The sequence below is a fragment of the Alexandromys fortis genome, unplaced genomic scaffold (genome assembly GCF_014885135.2).
Source record: "Alexandromys fortis isolate MF-2015 unplaced genomic scaffold, M_Fortis_MF-2015_v1.1 scaffold_57, whole genome shotgun sequence".
NCBI lineage: Eukaryota > Metazoa > Chordata > Mammalia > Rodentia > Cricetidae > Alexandromys > Alexandromys fortis.
The window spans coordinates 5,454,366-5,471,381 of NW_026067941.1; the positions used below are offsets into that span (position 1 = coordinate 5,454,366).

At 41.8% G+C, this 17,016-nt stretch overlaps 1 protein-coding gene across 1 annotated transcript in view; it reads right to left on the reverse strand.

Annotated features, from left to right (window-relative positions):
• Dgki (diacylglycerol kinase iota) overlaps window positions 1-17,016 on the reverse strand; it is a 301,404-nt gene that overhangs the window by 172,133 nt on the left and 112,255 nt on the right. Inside the window, exons 15-18 of the mRNA XM_050148045.1 lie at window positions 10,743-10,798; window positions 9,423-9,485; window positions 4,705-4,778; window positions 3,037-3,148 (exon numbers count right to left, since the gene is read on the reverse strand). Of these exons, the coding sequence (XP_050004002.1) occupies window positions 3,037-3,148; window positions 4,705-4,778; window positions 9,423-9,485; window positions 10,743-10,798 (305 nt within the window). The remainder of the gene's footprint in view (window positions 1-3,036; window positions 3,149-4,704; window positions 4,779-9,422; window positions 9,486-10,742; window positions 10,799-17,016) is intronic.

Here is a 17,016-nt window from a genome sequence, read left to right on the forward strand (position 1 = left end):
GAACTAGTTGAACTAGTTATCAACTTAGAACTAGTTAACTCTGTATATGAGTAGTCATTCCAAAGGCTGGGTGTTGTGAGAGTTGGGGCTTTGCCCTATTATTTTTCCTGCTTTCCAGTTTATTTTTCTTATATTTATGCCTGTGTGTCTATGTAGGGGTATGGGCACATGGGTGCAGGTACCCACAGAGGTAAGAAGTGTCAGATCCTCCTGGAGCTGGAATTTATGTAGGTGCTCAGAACAGATCTTGGGTCCTCTATAAGAGCAACCTCTGAGGCATCTCTCTACTGCCTATTTTGTCTACTTCAAACTTAAAATACTCATTAAAATATTTATTTAAAGAACATCTGAGCAGCTGGTAGATGGCCATGTGGATAGAGAGCTTGCCATGCAAGCACAAAGACCAGAGATCAGATCCCAGCATCCACATTATGTGCTGGAGAGGTGCAGTAACCTATTGGTGATCCACTGTCAGGAGACAGGGCCTCCTCAAAACAAGCTGATTGTCTAGAATAGCCAAGTCTAGAAGCTCAAGGTTCAGCAAGACACTTTGCCTCAGGAAACAAAGTGGAGAGAAACTGAGGAAGGCATCCAAAGTCAGCTTCTGTACTCCACACAGTCATGTACAAACGTGAACCCACACAAATGAACACACATACACACACACAAACACACACACACAAAAACACAGTTTAAAAATAAATAAATACATACATAAAACATTCGAATAAGTCCTCAGAGACACTGAATAAAATGAAAAGCCCAGGTCATTTCTCCAGGGCATCCCATGTCCTGGCCCTTTCCTTCTTCAACTGCTCATCGACCTTTATGCACCATGAAACCACTTCCCCACCAAGGACTGTGGCTGCTTGTGTCTTCACATGTTCATAAATTTCCCTTTTCCCACAGTGCGGAATCCCACTTATTCAGACAAGGGGAAGCATGCTGTGCTTTGATGCATACAGGTTGGAGTCACTGCCCACTGAACATTGCCCACTGCACACTGTACACTGCCTCCTGTTCCCTGTATCAAATGTTATCAGCCAGCTTCCTGGTCCTGCCGTCATGCTGTCCCTTCCCTGCCATGAAAGACTCTATCACCGAGGAACGATTAGCTAAAATAATTCCTTTCTTAAAAAAAAAAAAAAAAAAAAAAAACCTTTCTTCCTCAAGTTGTTTTTGGTCATGGTAGTTTAATACAGCAACAGAAAAGTAGCTAATATACCAGCTAAGGGTATAAACCTTGATCTTGAGCACAGAGAGAAAGTATGGAACATTCCCTTTGGCCATTCAGGCCCTTGTAAAAGATCATCATCACCCAGACAACTCCTGGTCCCTTCTACCTTGCAGGTAGCATGATGAAGCTGTGGTATATGACAAGGACTCAACCAACTCCCTCTGGATTAAGGTATAAGTGAGAGAGAAAAAACATAGATGGACTGTTTGGGGGAGCATGGGAGAGATCTATGGCAATTGTTAATTTGATAATCTATAGTCACCTGAGAGGCAGATTTCTGGGCATCCCTGTGGGATGCAATTATTGAGTCAGGAAGACCCACCTACAACCGTGGCACTGTTCCCCGGCTGGGATGCTGAACAGCAGTAAGTAGAGAAGGGGCTGAAGAGCAGCCTACATTTACTGCTCTCTGCTTCCTCATTGGATGCACTGTGACCACAGCTTCGAGCTTCTGTTGTCTCTGCTTCTTTGCCATGACGGACTTTACCCTTGAACTGTGTGCTAAAACACTTTCTCCAGAGTTCCTTCTGTTCAGGGTGTTTCCTTGCAGCAATGGGAAAAGAAGTGAAGATGGCTGTGCTTTTGTTTATTAAAGTAGAAATACAACCATCTCACCTTTTGTGGATAGGGGCTGGCACACACCCAGTGCTATCCCCAAGTTACAAGTGGAAGTTTTACTTTGATTTGTTGTACAAACTTTGAGTTTATATGATAACTTATATAATGCAACACAAAATAAGTCATTTTTATAATTCCTAATTGGTCAACCTTAGTTGAATAGGTTGAACTGTTTGAATGAACTTACACTATAAATCCAGTTTTAAATACAAATATACAACATTAAAGTACGAAGTAATGTGTATTCTGTAGCAACTGAACAGTACTAAGATGATTATAATGGTATCTTTCCCGTCTATAATATTTTGTAATAAACCGTACAGTCATCTCATGCTCGGTAAACAAGATAAAACTGGATGTAAATAACTAGTTTTTAAGTTAAATATTTATTTCTTCAGTAAGGCAGGAAAAGTATCAGTCAGGTGCTGTGGTTTGTATTAAAGCTGCACTACCTCTGCACCTTGATGGCTTCATAAGCACGGAATGTCTTATTTCCTAGAAAGTAAACCAGAATCAAACCGATTTATCGTTGAAGTTCAGATGATTACGAATAGGTTTTCAGACTTAAATGATACCATTCATGTTTTTCCTAAGCATTTCTGTACTGTGTAGAGTTTATAAGTTGGTAAACCAAGAGGAAAAAAAAAAACTTTGTTATTTGAAAATAGTTTTTTTAAACAATATATTCTGATCAGTTTCTCCTACATTCGACTCTTCCCAGATCCTCCCTGCCCACCCACATCCATACCCTTTCTCTCTCTCATTATAAAACAAACATACATCTAAAAATTAAATAAAATAACATAAAAAGAATACCACAAAGCAAACAGAAAAAAATCCAAAGGAAAGCACAAGAAACAAATACAGATGCAGAGACACACACATTTGCACATACAGGAATCCCATAAAAACACAAAACCAAAAACAAAATGTGCAACAAAAGACCTGTGATGTTAAAAAAAATGCTTAGATAAAGCATTGTGAGACAAAAACCCTCCAAAAGTACTACTGAGTTGGTTTTGTGTTGGCTAGCAACTGCTGGGCATGCGGCCTGCCAATGAGTGTGCTTTGTACACCCAGCAAGACTCTGTTGGGAGAAAACTAAGTTTTTGTTTGTGAGCAGTTAAAATTATGTGTGCCTTACACACAAGGGTTTTTAATAAAATTGAGATATTGCTCACCAAAGAGGCCATGGTGAATCCGATAACTTCAATGTAGCCATCATCGTGACGCTGGGGTTCAAAGTCGTGGTGATCTCCAGGGTTTCCCCAAGGCATTGTGCCAGCACAATATCTGCAAACCAGGTCAGAATCAGTTAAGGCGACCTCACTCTTCTAATTATCTCTGGGAATTAACTTAGGGTTAAAAACACATGCACCAAGGTCTCGCACATATGCTCATGACTACACGGGGGGTTTATAATTCTGTGTGTCAGTTTATAAACAAACTTTAAAAAATCATTTCTAATAATTTGTGATTATTAAATATAACAGCTTGTTGTTCTTGATGCATACTTTCAAGTGTGAAAATATAGACTTATCTCCAAAACAATATAACTTTGCAAAAAACAAGCCACAATTTTACAACAAAACCATCCTGTGGTACCCATCTTTCCTGTCTGTCATCATTTGCCAGCATTTCTCACTCCAGGGTTCATGTTTTCTATGTGATGAGTTATCCTCCATCATTTAGTAACTCTTAAATGAAGACAACTTCATGCAAATGTAAAAAAGAACATGAACTAAGGTGGTAGCATTTACCACTGCATATAAAATCAAGGCAAGAAATTCTGACAGGAAAAGAATAAATGACAATTAAATAAGTAAATAAAAGATAAGAAATAAAAGATGCTAGGCATGGTGGTGCATGCCTGCTGTTACAGTACTCAAGAGGCTAAGGTCGAAGGATTGCGAATTGTATGGAGAGATCGTCTCGCAAAAAAAAAAAAAAGGAGGGAAGTAGGAATGGAAGACTAGAGGGGTGAGGTGAGGAAGGGAAGAGTAAGCAAAATGATAAAATCGGAGAAGCAGAGTGAAGAGGAAAATACGACAGGAGGCATCACCAGCTGGCATTCCTCCAAATCCATAAGCCTTCTACTAAACACATGCCGACCCATGCTCCTGACAGAGGTTGGAACTGAGTGCCCTGAGCATGCCAGGAGTAACCCGGAGGCCTTCGTGGGTTTCCCTAGACATAGATTTCTATAGATCTCTCATTTTCCCTCAGCAAATTCAGCAAAGGTCAGCTTATTTGAAGATTGCTGTCTGAGTTGGATGGTAGCAAATAATGAGGGGTTATAGGCATTTTGGCTTGAGAACCTAGCATCGAATTTTAGGTCAATGAAATAATATGCTTATTTTAAAAACAGTCGATCCTAAGTGTTTCTTTCTCCTGGTGCACAACAGTTCCAAAGAGCATTTAAATCCCGTCTATAACATGCCTCTCTGGTGGAGTCCAGCATCCGGCAGAGAAATCCATACTCATCAGGCTGGATGTGTTCCTAAGAGCTTTTGAAAAACTGAAAGCAGGGTTCTATCTTCCTGTCTTCCTGGAGGCTGCCAGGTGGGTGTGGGGCAGTAATTAGGATTAAATGAAAATGTCCGAGAAAAGGGCCTGAGTCTCCGAAGACTAGGAGAATAAAGGTAATGAATTCTACAATCCTGGGCAGGAACCACCTACCACAGGGAGCAAGCCAAGGAAGGGAAGACAATTAGCAGACATGGAACCTCGGACAAGACATTAAAACAGAGGGTTTCATGGCCTCTGCCTGGGGTGCTTCACTTATGAAATCAGATGCCCCAAGTCAGACGGAGGCATCAAACAAAGGCAACGGTATAAACAGAGCTTACCTGGGAATATTTAAAAATACTATACACTGGAACTTCAGGTCCTGGATCTTTGGGGTGAGATCTGTCCCATCGCACTGCAGCAACCAAAGCAGAGAAAACAGGACTTCTGAGGTTGGCATGAGTCTGAGAGCCTCATCCAAGATAACTGGGTTGACAACAGTATAAAGCATGGAATTCTTGCCCTTGTCCCCAGTGAGTGCCGGCTACTATCATTGAACTTTACGCTGAGTCTAACTCTACTCGAATCAGGGCTTTAACTCTGGTTTTGATCTGATTTCATATAAAATAAAACTCCCATTTGATCCAAACAGTTTTTCGCTGTTCCAATATTCAGATACTGTCATCCATTACCTTGAACTATTATTAGACATTTAAACAGACAGTGCTAACATTTAAAGACTACACCACTTCAAAGCTGAAGTCTCGAGTGGAGCCAGCAGCAATCCCCACTGTCATCCATCGACCCACACAGCATGAACGTGGCCGTTGGCTTGCTTTCCTGCCTGAGATAATGTCTATTTTGAAACTGGGAAACATGTCTTGAATCCATTATCTGAAAGTTTTCAAGGAGTCTGCTCTGAATGCGTATCACCTCTCCCAGGTCCCCTGCTGTTTGCTACAGGGTAAAGCCAGTGTCCCAGATGTCAGAGTTCATAAACTCCTGTTCAGAAGTGAGTGTGAACGCCAGTGTCCCAGATGTCAGAGTTCATAAACTCCTGTTCAGAAGTGAGTGTGAGCATAAACACTGGGCAAGAAGACACAACGGTGTCTAGTGATTTGCTCTCACAAATCTAATCTCTCACAGAACTGGGCGGCACTTCTGAGATTAAACTGCTAGCGTTTGGACGTGACCTTGGTCTCTAGGAACCCCTGATCACTTCCCCCCAAGTAGCCTTGCCCACATCTTCCTTCATCACCTGGTGCCTTCCCCATGAGTTCTGCCCTCTAACCAGTCACAAAACAGTCTCCATTTCCCTCTCCATCTCCACAGTGATAAAGTCTAGAAGACTAATCAGAGTCAAGGACACGGTGCCATGGTGGAAAGCCGCCTTTTCAGCTTACTCTCTCCCGGTTCAACCCCGCATCCCAGAATCCCATGGGTTTGTTCTCTTTTGGAAGGAGAAATAGAGAATTCCAAAGCTCACCACAGTTTTATAAAGATTTCTTTCAGCAGAATTTGAGACTAAGCATAATGATTTTGCAAGCAGTCAAGGTTGCTTCCAAGCACCACATTCTTTTCCCACCTGATCTGAATACACCCCAATTTTCACAAGTGGGCTCAAAAATAATTTCCAGGAAATCATATAGCCTTAAATCAAATATTTCCAAAAGTAATTTAGAAAGAAATCAAGTTCTCGTAGTGATCAAAGATGTTTAGAGTACTCCCAATAACCAAAATCCTCCAACTCATTTAAGGGCTTCAAGCCGATCCACAGTTGACTATGGCCATGAAGTAATTTTATTAAGTGATTAAAGTTCAAGAGTGTAAACAACAAAAAACTTACATTCAAAATATAGGATAATATAATCTGTTGCTATGTGCATTACAGAAAAATATACTATAGTAAACACCACTAAACTAGGACCCCAACTCATTTTTAAATGTTCTAGCCTTTCTTCCTAGGAAATATGTCAGTGATTACAGGAGCTCATCAAATTATTTAAAGATGCATACCATACAATGTATATTATTTTACTATTTTTACATATGAATGCATGAAAATGTACAGTTCTCTAGAAGATCAGAAATCAGTGTTTTCCCTAATTCAAACACACAGAAGAGAAAATATCTGCTTGCAAAATATGATTCCCATGGGTTGAAAAACCAAACAGCGATCAGTAAATAGTGTGATATGTAATGTTTTCTTAGTACTTTGTGCTCTCTTGGTCTAGAATTCACACACACACACACACTTTATAACTATGTGTCTTCTATATTACATCCAAGATACTGACTTCACCTGTGACAAAGATAAGCTGGTCTGTTTTATATACAGCTGATACAGTTAGGCTGTGAAGTGTGCCTCAAAAAGGCTCATATGTTAAAGCTTGGGCTCAAGCTGGTGGCAGCACTGAGGTGTGACTGGATGGTGAGCATGCTATTGTGGTGCTGAGTTCACACTGAATGAGATGTTAGGAGGTAGGGCCTACTTGGAAGACGTTCACTCAGGGTTTGCCTTGATGCGTTCATATTGTCCTGGTCCGTCAGTCATCAGTCAGCTTCTTCTCCCTCTCCCTCTCCCTCTCCCTCTCCCTCTCCCTCTCCCTCTCCCTCTCCCTCTCCCTCTCCCTCTCCCTCTTCCTCTTCCTCTTCCTCTTCCTCTTCCTCTTCCTCTTCCTCTTCCTCTTCCTCTTCNTCCCTCTCCCTCTCCCTCTCCCTCTCCCTCTTCCTCTTCCTCTTCCTCTTCCTCTTCCTCTTCCTCTTCCTCTTCCTCTTCCTCTTCCTCTTCCTCTTCTTCTTCTTCTTCTTCTTCTTCTTCTTCTTCCCTTTTCCTTTCCTTCTTCCCACCCTCTGTTCTCGGTCACCATGAAGTGAAGAGCTCTGCCCCCCTCATCCCTCCCACCATGAGCATCTCTCCTCCCCTCATCCCTTTCATCATGACAGCTGTGCTCCCCTCATCCCTCCCATCAAGAGAATCTCTCTTCCCCTCATCCCTCCCACCAAGACAGCTCTGCCCCCCTCATCCCTCCCACCATGAGCATCTCTCCTCCCCTCATCCCTTTCATCATGACAGCTCTCTTCCCCTCATCCCTCCCACCATGACAGCTCTGCTCCTCTCCCTCTGCTCTCTTTCCACCATGAGGCTGTGCCTCACCCCAGGGCCAGAAACAAGACTGCTTTGTCCAGGAGCTGAAATTCCCTGAAGGGATGATACAGTTATCTAATACCAGCAATAGTTAACCCTTGTCTCAATGGATCTCAGGGCTTCATCTTCCATGCATATTCTGCTATAGATTATAGACTTTATGTTATGATAAGCGATTGAAATCATATAATGTTCTGAGTACTCATATGGTTACAAAGAAAAGACATAGAAACTCTAGTAAAAAAAAATAGCAAGGGATTCATAGCCAGATACATATTAATGCTGATAAAGCAGCAAGAGCAGCTTTGCGAATGTTTGCCTATCAGATTTCTATACTTCCCCCCACACACACACACACACTTTTACCCTCTCTTTTTGAGGTAGGTTTTCACCAAGCTATGCAGGGTGGCTGCTGGCCTTGAATTTCCATTCCTTCCAGCTCAGCCTTCCAAATAGTTGGGGCAACTGACAGAAGCCACTGTGCTCAGCCTAGCATTTTTTAAATGAATCTTGCATCCTGCAAGAATGAGTTAGTCATTCCTACTACGTTAGCACTGTATATAGTAGTTTATTAACATTGGAAACATTATCAGTGCCCCAGGAAATACCATTCTATTACAATCCTTAGTTGTTTCATTTTCAACAATCATTTCCCTTTATTGTTTAATATCGAAGTAATTTATTTAATATAGCTAGCATGTTTTTTTAAAACACTTTGCTGGACTTGGCAGTACATGCCTGTAATCTCAGTGCGTGGGAAGTAAAGAAACACAGATCAGAAACTCAAGGCCATTTTGGCTAAATAGCAAGTTCAAGGATAGAATGGGCTACCAGAGGCACTCTCTCAACAAACTACGAAGAACCATCTAGAAGCAGGTATATTTCATTTTGTAAACATAAATGTGGATCTCATGAACAGGACTACCTCTTAAATGTTAAAGACTGATTTAATTTTAACTGCCTCATCCTCCTCTATCATTTCCCTAAATCTCCATAACCTAGTATTATGTATTTTCTGTGTTTTGTCTTTTTTTACATATATGTACACATACACATGCAGGCCACACACATCACACATATGTTGTTTCTACATTTCCTTACCTGCTGCATGATGGGTGAAGGCACTGCCATGTTTCTCCATAGATGTATTTATTTGATCATTCAGCCTCATTTTGATTAATTCTTACAACTATGCAAATTAAAGCTATATTCATTTCTTCATAATCTCAGTTATTACAAGAAACTTTTTATTTTTTCTTAACTAATCTTTATGATATATTAGACTGTACCACCTATACAAAGAGAATTTCATCTCTCTTTTGCCTCCAGTGGAGACATAGCCTGGGTTTGAAACTGAAAGAAGAAGTAACAGGAAGCATCCACCCAGGGCGAGGAGCCTTGACTTTGAGTGCAAAGCCAGGATAAAGTAGGTGCTTGTTCTATAATGAAGACTCCTCAGAAAGATCTGGAACAATTGTTGGCTAAATATTTGTTTATACTAGAAAAGACAGCTCATGGCATTTCGTCCAGGAAGATCTTCCGTATCCTATCCTGAATGGGATTACCACTCCTGTGCTACCACTGTTGTGCATGTATGATTGAATAGTGGTTCTATGTGCCTGTAGTGATTATTTCTACATGTACGATTGAGTAATGGTCTATGTGTCTACAGTGATTATCACCCTTCTCCATGATTTCCTCGGGAGTCAGACTTGGTCTTTATTTCATGCCAGGAGCTAAGACGGAGACTGACACATGGTGAGAATTCATAAACACGGTCTAACGAGCTCCTTTACATGATCCGCAAACTATAAGCAGCCCAGGGGTTAATACACACATCAACTGACATGGGGCAGGGCATGAAATCCATATTCACATGCAATTAAAGGAACCCATACAGTCAATACTCACGACAACTTTGACGTGTTTGGATAAGTCCCTAGAACTTCTCTGTAGGAAATCAGAAAAGGCTGCCTATACCATGAGGGAGAAAAGAATTTTTTGTTACATGGTTTCCACCAAATCCTTGCTTCAACATGATAAGACAGTTTCCCAAGATTCCACACTTTGAAAAAAACATACAACAAATTTTCCTTTGGTTGAACCCAAGGTAAAATAGGACAATGTCTGTGGAAATCGTCTTTGTTTTCAGACTATAAGCTACAATAAAATTTAAGATTATAGGAGACGATTGAAAAAGTGGGTGGTTCCCAGAGTTGTTGGGAATCCAATGCTAAGATCACCTTTAACTTCCCCCAGGAATGCTGTCCACTGCCCCTCATATTTTAACTCCTACCCAGTGCTATCCATTTAAGTTGTATGTTATTGTCACATTCTGTGTCTCCTGTTTTCACCTCTACCCACTCCTAGGACTGTCCCTGAAGAGTGAAGAGTCAAGTCCCCCTCTCCCCACCCAGGCCTCCTATGTGTTCTCACAGCAAGCTCCATGCTCTGCCTATTTCTCAACCAAGGTCACTGGGTACACAGCCTGCTGGAGATTATATCCTCAGTTAAGACTGTCTGTGACGGATGGGATTAGCTGTCGACTTAACACAGTCTACAGCCACCCGGGTGAGGAGTTTCAGTGTGGGACTGTCTAGATTAAGTTGGCCTTGCCCTCATGTCTGTGGGTGGTATCTTGATTAGTGGGAAGGCAGGCTTGTTGTGGGTGGCACCTTTCCCTGGGCAGGGAGTCCCGGATTGTAAAGGTGGAGAATCAGCATGAGCAGGATCATGTACGCACTCGTTCCCTGCTCCCTGCTCTTGATGGTGAATGTGTGGTGACCAGCTGCTTCAACTTCCTGCCACCTTGACTTTCACCAGTGACTGATGTAATCTAAAAATGTTAGTCAAATGAACACTTTCTCCTTTAAATTGCCAGGATATTTTATCACAAAATAGAAAGCAAACTAAAACACTATATGTTTTTCCCATCTATTTTTTTCAGTTCCTTCATTGATATCTGTTACATATTGCTCTCTAAAAGTCATTGACTTTTGTGCACCCCAGAGGCCAAAAATTCAATCACAGTCAACACCAACCTCTTTGCCGGCCATTCATTTAACAAATATTCCCTTGCTTTCATTCCTTGGTGAAGGTTTTAAGAATAACTGTACACAAACGTAGATGGAAGTGTCTTGCATTGCTAATTTTGATGCGGTTAGTTTCTTTAGTATTCAGTGAATTGGCATTAAATAATATTAATAATTATAAAATGAGAAATATACTTACCCCTGCATAGAACATTTTATTTCGAAAACGACTATTGAATTTCTCTGGATTTGCTTCTGCAAAAGACAGAGAGGTAGTTTTGTTATAGGACCTTTATAAAAGATTGGCCTTGGTGTGAATTGGAAATGTGTTTGCAGCACTGAACGTCAGGTCCCGCCTATCCTTGCTCTACTGGAATGTCTGAGTGTGAGGTCCCAGAAAGGTAGTTTGATGAGCTCCCAGTGCACTCACAAACATTAAAACTGGAGACTTTTTTTTTTTGTAATTGCTTTGAATCATAGGATCAGAGGGATTTGGGACACGGATGGAAGCAAGAGATCTGGGGATGTGGTTATTCTCACGAACGTCAATGGGTGTGGCTTCTGTAAACCACATGGAAAGCTTCAAAATGCAGTTAAACAGGAGGGATTTTGGGAACTCTGGACCCCCTCCCTTATTTGTGATAGACTGTGGAAGAAATGGAAGTAAATGAAAGAAAAAGAAATGCAGGTAGATAAGGAGGTAGAGAGTGGGAAGCGGGCTGGAGAGAGGGAAGAAGGAGAGGGCTTCTGAAAATACTTTCATATTACAGAAAAGTACAATATGAAAAATGATTTAATCTTCAGCTTGCCTGTACCATTATTTAGCTCAAAGAGCCTAAAAGATGAAATAGTCCATATCAAGGAATTTTCACAGGAATTCAGGTGTTAATAAATGTCTACATGAAATATAATTTCCTCAAATGTTTTATACAATTCCAAAGTTTCACTAAACAATCTACTGGTCTACCTTAGCCCTCTGTCTTTGTACCCACCCACTAGTGACTTCTTAGGCTAGGTCTTTCTCCCAGTCATTTCTCCCGAGAGAGCAAGATGATGAAAGGGCGCTTTCCCAGTCCTAAGACTATCTAAAATCAGTGCTTACCATTCCCTGTCAAAACGAGAGGATGTAAGAGTCCACTCGCCCAGACTGGGCCTTAGAAATAATACAAAATCTCAGGGGAAAATCCTACATAATGCTTGCTGAGTTATTTTCAGGATCCTTAGAGCCAACTAATACCTGCACATTACACAGAAACTGGGTAAAGAATTACAAACTTAACTAATAAGAGAAGGGAGTGTTTGTAGATTCGTTCTCAATAGCTAACTGCAGCTATTGAATCTCAAAGCTTTCCTAAATACTGTTCTACTCAACAATACAATCTGATCCTATACACAAAGCTGAGCAAAAGATTATGAAGAATAATTTAAAAAATATAAAATGGTGTTAATTGCTCTCTTTCTCTCTCTGTTACTCTTACCTTCTTTTTTAAGATTTACTTATTTATTTTATCATTTATTGATTATGTGTGTGTGTGTGTGTGTGTGTGTGTGTGTGTACCTACAAGGGTCAGAAGAGGGTATCAGGTCTCCTGGAGCTGGGACTACAGATGACTGAGAGCCACCCAATGTGAGTGCTGAACCCCAGAGCTCCTAACCACTGAAGCCATTTCTCCCTCTCTGTGCTTCTGACTTGTTATGAATCAACTTGCCAGGCTCCCGTTTCATTTTCAGTTACAACAGCTTTCTTGTTTTATAAAACCAGAGGTAAATAAGAATCATTTTTTGTACTGTGTCTTGAGTATATGAACTCTAATTTTTTTTAAAAAAAATTCTAGTCCAGCTATCTAACAAGTTACAAAACAATAGAAATGTCATCCAGCCACAGCTCTGGTGTAGAACTTGCTCAACACAGATGCCCACAGCTATTAAGCGAACCCTAGACCAGCATTTATGTGCTTTATAACTTATGGCTTGGAAAAAGTCACAACTCTATGTGGTTTTTCTAGGAGACTTGATTTTTTTTTAATAAAACTGAAAAGAAAATTCATTTTCTCCAAAGACAATTTCCCATAAGACCACCAAAACGGGATAAAATGGAGAAATAAACTGAGCTTTTAGTGACTTAACTCACACCTTTGATGAAAATGGTCACATCCAATGCAATTTAGCTGGGAGCAATAAACTTTAAAAACAAATCCATCGAGACACCTAACGTTCAGAGAGCTTTCAGAAAGACATAAAGGAAGGGATGGGCAGGCACTCATATGCCTTGGCCTTAGGGATTTAAGGGGAATCCTGTTAGTCCCAGGACAATGCACTTCTGAAAGGCTATTGGGTGAGCACTCTTCCTCTAAGCCACATTCCTAGCTTCATTTCCCCTTTTGCATCTTTTGTGTAAGCAAAAAACAAGACTCAGAAAGACAGGTCAGCTAGACCTCAGAGGAAGCTCAGCCTACTGCCGGAACTGGGCCACCTACTGCCAGAACTGGGCCATCTCCCACCAGGACCAAGCCATGGAGGAAGCAAACAGGCAGAGGATGGCCCGCAGATGCAAACAGCTATGCCCAACATCATTTCCATTGCTGTGAGAAGGAAGGGCTGTATGGCCGAGTGTGCTTAAGTGCGTCATACAAAGTTGGTGTACCTTTAAGAAGAGCCAAGAGCGTGGACACTCCATTCTACCACACTGCCTCGAGGAAGAAAGGCAGAATAAAAACTTGGGGAGAGGCCAATGAGAAAGTTCAAGAGCTCATTCCTTCAGGAAGTCATGTCTGCTAGGTGATTCAAGGTAAACATGAAAGACTAACGGTGTTGGCACCGCTACCAGAAGGATCTGTGACCAATTGTTTGAATTCCCGGGTTATCCATTCTCCTCCTTCACAAGGACTGGGGGTGAGACAGTCAGACCCACTCACTGTCTTCTTACTCCATTATTCTGTTTCCTGGCAGCAATGTGACTTTATCAGTTTCCTGCCCCTACCATAAGAAATCATGACCTATTTGGAATATTCAAACACCATTTATCGATTTGCTTATAATTTTCTTAGTCAGAATTCTGGAGTGGGCTCCCCTGCAGCCCCTCCTGAAAGTTTGAGACGTATACCATGACACCCTCATTGAGAGAAAACACGTCCTGGTAATTCAGATTGTTGGCAGAATCCACATCCGGAGGCTGCGGAACTGAAGCTCTCCTGTGGCCAGAGAAGAGCGCTGGTTCGCACTAATGGAGTACCCATTCGCTGTCTGAATCGATCCCTGCCACAGTCCAAACCAGCTCATCAAATCCTCATAGACTGAATCTCCCCGACTTCTCCTGTCCTCTACCTCTGCTTTTAGGGGTTCACATGATTATACTGGCCCATCCAGGCAATCTCAGATTGTCTTACGACACTGAAGTCGGCTTTGCTCACATGAGTAAAGCTCTCCTGTCATAATGGGCAATGACCCCAGGTGGCAACTGCCATGGGAGGCAAAGCTGCTGCAGTCCACCTTCCGGCCCTCATGGCTCACAGTCCTTCTCCTAGTTGGAAAAGGTATTTAGTACCTAAGAGGTCGTCAAGGGTCACAGTTCACTGTACCATCAACTTAAAAATCCCAGATCTTGTCTAAGTCTCGTTATCTCAAACCTTCCCTTTTAACTAAAGTTTCTAAATGATTTGGTTCTAGTTATAATCTGTTTATAAGGATGATGGAGCTCTGGGTATAATCCATTAAGCTGATTAGAAGTGTTAGTCCCATCGTTAAACACAGCACAAAGGCACGGTGCATGCCACCAGCCTGGGGACCTTGGTTCAGAGTTATTATGTTTTGTTGGTGCTGACCTCCACCTAACATATCACCACACTCCTCAGAAGGTTTAGTAATTCCATTTAATGAAAGGGTTCATATTGAAAGCATACTGGTTCACCTCTTCGGGCATTCCATTTATATCCAATTATTATAATCCAAAGATCAACATTCTGACATTCTGAACATGCAAATTTGTAAAGGTATTTAGCCACAATTAATTCATAAAAGACTTCCTAGGTTACACACTCCTCCCTAAAATAACACATGTAAAGAGAATCACAAAACCATTTCAGTGTAGAATCCTACCACAGATTTGAAGGAGAGTGAGAATGGGTTTACAGGAGGGTTTGGAGGAGGGAAAGAAAAGGAGGGAAATATTGTTAACTGTTGTAATGGTCTATCCTGTCCCTTTAAGAGACAAGCCTCACCCACTTCCCCTCTTCCAACCAGGCTAGCAGATCTTCCTTCTTTCCTTCCAACCTGCACCATCACTTGCTCTCTCTCTCTCTCTCTCTCTCTCTCTCTCTCTCTCTCTCTCTCTCTCCTTTCCCCTTCCCTTTCATAACCCACTTAATAAACCATACCCAAACCCTCTGTATGGTGAGCCTATCTGTCTCTGTCTCTCATCTGCCGCTCCTGGTGGGACCAGCTCCCCCACCAACCTGCCCAGGTCTCTTACCCGCCACCTCCCACCCTCCTGGGACCCACAGAGGCCTCGGGTGGTGGGTCCTGGCTGCACCTTTTGGGGAACTGCATCTCAGCATTTTATCTAAACCATTACAATTGTATCATAAATTCAAATTGAGAAAAAAAGCTGTTGTTCAACAGTGCTTTAAAAAAGACATTGAGTTTCTTTAGACGATATTTCAAAAAACTTACAAGCTTTAGAAATATTTATGCACTTGTTTATTTATTTTTATGTGTATACGTGTACACTTGTGTGAGTTTGTGTGCAGCATGTGTGAGCACTTTCCCACAGAGGTAAGAAAAACGCCACCAGATTCCCCTGGAACTGTCGTTTTAGGTGACTGTGAGCTGCCCTATATAGCCACTAGAAAGCAAACCCAGGTCTGCAAAGACAGAAATTAGTGTTCTTAACCACTGAGCCACCATCTCTCCAGCCCCCAGCAGCTCGTTGTTACTGCTTTGTTCTATTTTGTCTTTAAATTCAGTGTGCAGAATAAGAGATAAGCAGCTGAGCATGATGGCACATGCCTTTAATTCCAGCCTCAGGGGGCAGAGGCAAGCTGATCTCTATGAGTTCAAAGCCAGTCTGGTCTGTGGAGAGAGTTCCAGGACAGCCAGGGCACCACAGAGAAACCCTGCCTCAAAAAAACTAAAACAAAACAAAAAGAAACAAGCAATCATATAGTTTTAGTTTTGTCATCAAAATATGAAATAAGTAGTTAAAAATGTCGGTACATTTGTTACTTACATTTCATAAATAAAACAATGTAATCTTACTAATAATGAGCCTAAAGAAGCCTTAGAATCTAGAGCTATTAAACATAAAGGTACTTAGTCTTCCTTCACTTTTCACTACTTAGAAGTGGACGAGGATTTAGTTAAAACCTGCTCTATGTCTACGTCTAATTGGATTCAACTAATCTTGCCTCTACACTGCCTTTGATGACGTGCGGAGAGAGAGGTTCAGCTCACACTGAAGGTGGAGTGACAAAAGCCCAGATGCGAGTGTACAGGGGAAATCACCCCGACCACACAGAACTGGACCACTGCACTTACATTATCTACACGAACATTTTCCCACTGTTTCTCGGCAAGCAAGGCTGTACACACTAGAGGTTTACAGCTCGCAGCCATTATGCGTATCTAAGCACACATATATAGAATTAGTTTGCCCATCCATTTCCCATGCCTCCTTTGCTGTAGTTACCAGTTCTCAACCAGCTCATAAACAAACACAGCTTGCCTGGGGCACATTAGGAAGGTGTTGGCAAGGATAAGTATTTCAGCACATTTGCAAAATATGAGCTACAAGCACTCCGCATAACTCGGGCATCTCGCATACTCTTTCCATTGGATACTTACTCAACTTTTACATTTTTATGTTTTTATTATTAGTTATAGATAAAATGGGTTTCATTACAACACGTTTATAAGTGTGTGTAATATGCTTTGATCATACCCCTCCTCCATTACCATGTTCCCCTTCTACTCAAGTTTCCTCTTCCCAACTAATCCTTCTTCTACTTGTACGACTTTTTAAAGGTGTGTGTGTGTGTGTGTGTGAGAGAGAGAGAGAGAGAGAGAGGGAGAGAGAGAGAGAGAGAAAGAAAGAGAGACAGACAGACAGACAGACAGACAGACAGAGACAGAGAGAACTTGAGTGTGTTAGTGTGTCTCACAGGATCATGGGTGAGGACTTGTTTATAGGACCCTGAACACCTTACCAGTGGTTACACCAGTGAAGAAAATGTCTCCCCTCCCCGATCAACCACTAACTGCCTCATGGAGGGGCAGAGCCTCGTGAGCCTCTCTCATCCCCATAACTGGATGCAGATGGGCTCAGGCTTGTGCTGGCCATGCATAGGAAATCACAGCTGCTAGGCAACCAAAAAACACAGTGACCACCACTCCTGCCCAGAAGATGCGGTTCCCAACACTGCACTTACTCCTCTGACTCTCGAGTCTTTTCTATTTCACTACTGCAGGAATCCAAACCA